We start from the raw sequence: 5,736 nt of genomic DNA on the forward strand, positions 1-5,736 counted from the left end.
ATTTAAAACACTATAGGCACAACAGATATGGTACGATAAATGCCTGTATATAATTCCAGAAATATATCCTTTGACTCGCTTTGTATAAAACATGCTTTGCACTTACATTGTTCGATATCCTCTATAGCAGCTCGCAGAACACAAATCCAATACACAAACCACCTCTAGAGCATCCGCCAGAAATCTCAAGTACTCGACACAAAATCACTACTTTAGAACCACTGCATAACTTTAAGTCTTTTACAAGTCAATTTGACCTGTTGCAATTGTCCGAGTAAAGTCTTTACACAATACACGACACACGACTTACATTAGAGACTTTCGTGAATTTAGAATTCGATATAAAGAGATATGTGTTGGAAGTACTCAAATATAAGCTACAAAAGCATATATATATATATAAATTATACATTACAATTGCATATATATAAATAAAGGATACACTGGCGCTGTAAATGAATTAATAACCTACAAAAGCACATATATAAATTATACTATTGATATTTGCATGTATATAATTAAAGGATACATTGGCGCTGTGAATGAATTGTTTAATAATAAAATTGATTCAAAATGGAGACCCTGAAAGAGACACTTATCAAACTATTCAAGGCACCTCCACACATATCCATTTTTTCGGCTTTTAATTAACGTTTCACGATAAATTTATTATATCAAAATGATCTACTGAATTAATTACACGTTTTGATGCATAAATTAATTAAAACTAATCAAGGATTTAATTAAAAAAAAACGTTAATTAACCCTAGCACATGTTAATTCACGAAAATCTGTTTGACAATCGAGTGGCATTGAAGTTGTCAACATGTGTCAGAATGGCTGTCACCTCTTGTGCAATTTAAAGCGCGAAATTCAAATATATGGTAATTTAAATTATCAGTTTTCATAAAAGTACATAATTAGTGAATGATTTGATTTTTGCGATAAATAAATTATATCTGAATTAAAAGATTATCTTAATTAAAAAAATAACTGGAACCTTGATGATTAATTGATACAGAATTTGAAATATAATATATAATTATCCAAGACCTGAAATATAAAACTAATAATAAAAATATCCGAATCAGTAGATATTAATGGCATTTATTTAGGTTTATAAAATATACAAGTATTCATCATTAACTATATTCTTAAGGGCTCTTAGTATATACCTCTTACTTTAGATTTTGCTAGAACTTATTAACTATGATAAGAATTATACTTAATAGTCACCATCATGTACAAAATTTTACAAGTATCGAAACAAATTCATAGACAACAAACCAAAGCATATATATATATATATATATATATATATATATATATGAACAATAAATAGTACAATAGAACAATGTAGTGAACAATAAATAACATGTTTATTTTTTCCAGTTTTAAATTTTATAAAATATTGTTTTAAATTTTTAGGGAGACGATACGACTGCTGCAGGCAGCAGTTTCTTCTTGTCTTTGTTGGGAATCCATCAACACATCCAGGTATATATATATATATATTATATATATATATATATAATTTTTTTCTATTTAGGATCGTGTTATCCAAGAACTGGACAAAATCTTTGGAGATAGTGACAGACCAGCAACATTTCAAGACGCTTCAGAAATGAAATATTTGGAAAAATGTTTGAGGATGTACTTACCAGTACCCATCATTGCTAAACAGATTCAGGAAAACTTAAAATTATGTAAAAGAGTAAAGTATTATAGGCTCACGAAAAGTGTCAAATGATACGTACAATGATTTTTACTTGCAAGTTTATGTAAGAAAAAAAAACTCTCCTGACATGGACGTTTAAATAAAAGGAAAGAACTGGTGGTGCATGGCATCGTGTCTAGAGGCAAGTTGCTGGAACAAAAAAAATTTGAAAAAAAATTGAAACAAATAATTTTTTTCCAAAAGTGATTATTTTGTTAAAACAAGCAGAAAGTTCTTTGAATCATTCAAACCGGACGCTTAGCTCTCTCAAAAATGCCATTTTTTGCAAATTTAGCTCGGTATCTCCGAAACGGCTGGACCCGCCTTTGCCAAAAACTAATCAACACTTCTCCCCGTAATTACGAATTGAATGTTTTTTGGATCATTCGAAGCCGACTCTTTTCTTCGTTTTTCTCCAAAAACTAATCACACATCAATAGAAATCGAATGTTTTTTGAATCATTCAAATCGGTTGATCGGTGCGCCCCGAAAACGTGAACGAAAAATTGTACCTATACACACACACATCAATTTTTTCTGAGGTATGCCAAAATGTTCAGAAAACTTCAAAACGTGAAGATATGTAAAAATTTTCCATTTCCATCTTTGGACGATTACAATAACTTACCCTATGAGAAGTTAAAAAAAAAACTAAAAATTTGTTTTATAGAAATTGTGATCTATAGATCTTTCTTTATTTAATGAGATTGATATTATAAATCTATATAAACAGTAACAAAACTACATTACATACTATTGCACATTATACAAAGTTATCAAAACAATAATGTCAAATTATGTTAATATAAGAATAGTTTTTGTTTCATTTGTATTTGTGATAATTTAACAATTCTAATTTATACATATATTTACAGAAACGACTTTATATAAAGCTATAATTAATATTAGATGAAGATAACTTCATCATTTAGTTTGGAATTAAAATGATACTGTTTCATAAATTCATATAATCCGATTAATTTTTCAGAAATATATGTGATCATAAAACAATTTTCTATATTACAGTAACCAAAAAAAAACAAGTTAGAAAACAAAACTCTACAACAAATGCAATATTTGAAAGTCAATATATAATATATAATTTGAATATGATTACTAAATATTATAATTGATTTTGATGAATGAACAATATGTTTGAAAATGAAGTCAATATTATAAAATACTAAACATATAACATTTTACGTAAATTTTCAAATATAATTATATATTTTGATATTTGTTAGGAATACTTCATGATGACCCTAAAACACTTGAAATGCGCACATATACATACATATATATATGTATATATATATATATATATATATAATTATATATATTAGGGTGGTCCTTAAAATGGTCATTTTCGAATTTCCTTGCTCCCAGGAGCTCAAATGGTTCCAAATTGACAAAAACAATTCTCTGAAAGTTTTAGCTCTTAATATTAACGTTTAGATAGAGCGCAATTCAATCAAAGTTTTGTATGGAAATAGCATGGAAAATTTTTCAAAAACCTTAAAATGTTTTTTAGATATAATTTAGCGAACAAATGAATAAATAAAACTCATTATAAAAATAAACTTTTTTTTTAATTTTCAAAATTTTTTCCATGCTCTTTCCATACAAAACTTTGATTGAATTGCGCTCTATCTAAACGTTAATATTAAGAGCTAAATCTTTCAGAGAATTGTTTTTTATCAATGTGGAACCATTTGAGCTCCTGGGAGCAAGGAAATTCTAAAATGACCATTTCAAGGACCACCCTAATATATATATATATATATATATATATATATATATATATATATATTTGCATCATGAAATATTAATCAGGTGCAGGGCTATCATAACAGACACACGCTGTAAAAAACCAAACATATTAGAATTGACTTCTTCAAATCGTTTTTAGTTTTTATAAAATTTTATAAGAGTCATATTTGAATGTATACCTCCTAGCAATGGTTACTATCAGGAGGTGGAGTCGTTAGATATTCATCGGCTCTTCGATGCTCACTTAAAGCCCTTACAGTTCCGAATCCTGCGGCAATTCTGATTTGCGCCTTAGTAATGGTTTTTCTTTGTTGCGAACATTACGAATCTAATAATGAACATTAATTAAAATAATCTATTCCTTTTAACACTATTTCCTACCGGTACTGGGATTTTTCATATCAAACGTAATTGAATCGTCATCAAACTTCATGACATTTCCTAATAATAGGTTGTAAATATCTCCCTTCCGCCTTTTTGTATTATAAACCAAGAGCAAAAAAGCGGAAGGGAGATATTTGACAATTTAATATGTGAGTACAATACATTTTTCAATGTAATTTTGTTTTTCAATTTTTATTTTTCGAAAAAAAATTGTATACACATAAGTCTGTTTTTACACGGTCTTTTTGTACACGGTTTTGATATAACCACGGTTTGAAAATTGAATATTTTTTAATTTTTTTACACGATTTTATTCCATTTAGCACGATTTGAAATTTTATGTACTTAATTTTTTTTTGTCAAATTTAATTTTTGCGAAGTATCACAAAAAAGTATTTATGAAAGAAAAAAGTCTGAAACCATCGATAGTATCGATAGTTTGTTAACACTAGCTTAAAGATTTAAGTGAATTCCCCTTTAGCGCGTACAAACAATTTTTACTGGTCAAAGCAAATGTGAATAGCACTAATTTAGGGGAATTCCCTTTATGTGCATACAATAAAATTTACTGGTCAGATTTAAGTAATAACCTATTCTTTTCGTTCACGACATAGTTTTTTAGTTCCTGAACTTGCATACATTTAATTTATATTACTTTTAAGATTAGAGTGCATATCTTTTTTATCATTAACTACTATGGTTATGAAAATAAGCATTATATATTTGATTTTAATAAAATAAACATGAATTTCTTGTTTAAAATTCTTGTTTTTCACTAATTTAATAGGTTTTAGAGATTAGGAACAAATCACCCATTTTTGTATAAGATCAATGTCTTTTTTTACACGATTTTTTTTTACACGGCTTCTTCTGGAACCAATCTACCGTGTAAAAACAGACTTTTAGGTGTACTGTCTTACCTACCGATGTTCGAACGGCATTTTTTGTAGTAATTGTTAAGAATATGATCGAATTTACAAGAAAATGTAAATTCAGAAGAATTTAGAATGGTAAAAACTGCCTTCTGCAAATTTATATGCATTTTTTCCAATTCTATATGCACGTTGCGCATATGAGGCGAGGAGTATAAATATTGCGCTTCTACGGTTTACAAAGTGGGTTTTTATTATTTTTGCTCAATGTCTATGTGTAGACAGATTTTTACGAAGGAATCCAAACAACAAATTGATAGGTTTTATTTTGAATCCAAAGGTTGGTTGACAGCAATCAAAATTGTTGTAAAAGACTACGTATTACTATCGACAAACACATATTTTCAATAAAAGTAAGGTGTAAAATTTATTCAACACATGTTCAATAATATTCAGGAAAACGTGTATAATTTTTTAGTAACTGTTCAATATACGATGTAAATATATTATGCCCAGCGAATCGCACAAATGGGGTGTAAAATTTTGATAGCCGTCCAGCACACGTAGAAAACTGAGAATTTCTTCAAAGATTTATAACCAATAAAACCGTATAAAAAATTTAAGCGTTTCTTACCATCCTACTTATAGCTAAACTTTTAGTAAAAAAAGAAACTGTGATGGTAGGTACAATTGAAGCAATATAACATCTACAAATACTGGTAGAAACTAAAAATCAAGGACTTCACTCAAATAATATTTACAATTTTGGAAGCTAAGAAAGAAGATTCTAATTTTCACTTACATACACGTATGTTTTAAACAATTACACTAATACGGGAGTCAATTCAATTGTATTAGCGTCGTGTGAAATTGATCAGTAAAATATGAATTTCAGAGAGAATTTATCAAGGATTTACATTATTTTGTATTATTCAGGATAAATCCATTGTTTTCACATAAAGAAATTACGGGAAGACGATGTACAAGGCAGGA

General features: G+C 28.1%; 1 protein-coding gene across 1 annotated transcript; it reads left to right on the forward strand.

The window, feature by feature from the left end:
- Positions 1-1,428: 1,428 nt before the first annotated feature.
- LOC113369448 (cytochrome P450 4g15-like) lies at positions 1,429-3,832 on the forward strand (the record flags this gene model as incomplete). Its single annotated transcript, XM_026610183.1, has 3 exons — positions 1,429-1,497; positions 1,550-1,714; positions 3,674-3,832. Coding segments are annotated over 3 exons (393 nt in total), but the record flags the coding sequence as incomplete, so codon positions are not given.
- Between the last annotated feature and the right edge of the window lie 1,904 nt (positions 3,833-5,736).

The sequence above is a fragment of the Ctenocephalides felis genome, unplaced genomic scaffold, assembly GCF_003426905.1.
Source record: "Ctenocephalides felis isolate EL2017-DRISC unplaced genomic scaffold, ASM342690v1 CF-g0.4_SCAFFOLD_01350, whole genome shotgun sequence".
Classification (NCBI taxonomy): domain Eukaryota; kingdom Metazoa; phylum Arthropoda; class Insecta; order Siphonaptera; family Pulicidae; genus Ctenocephalides; species Ctenocephalides felis.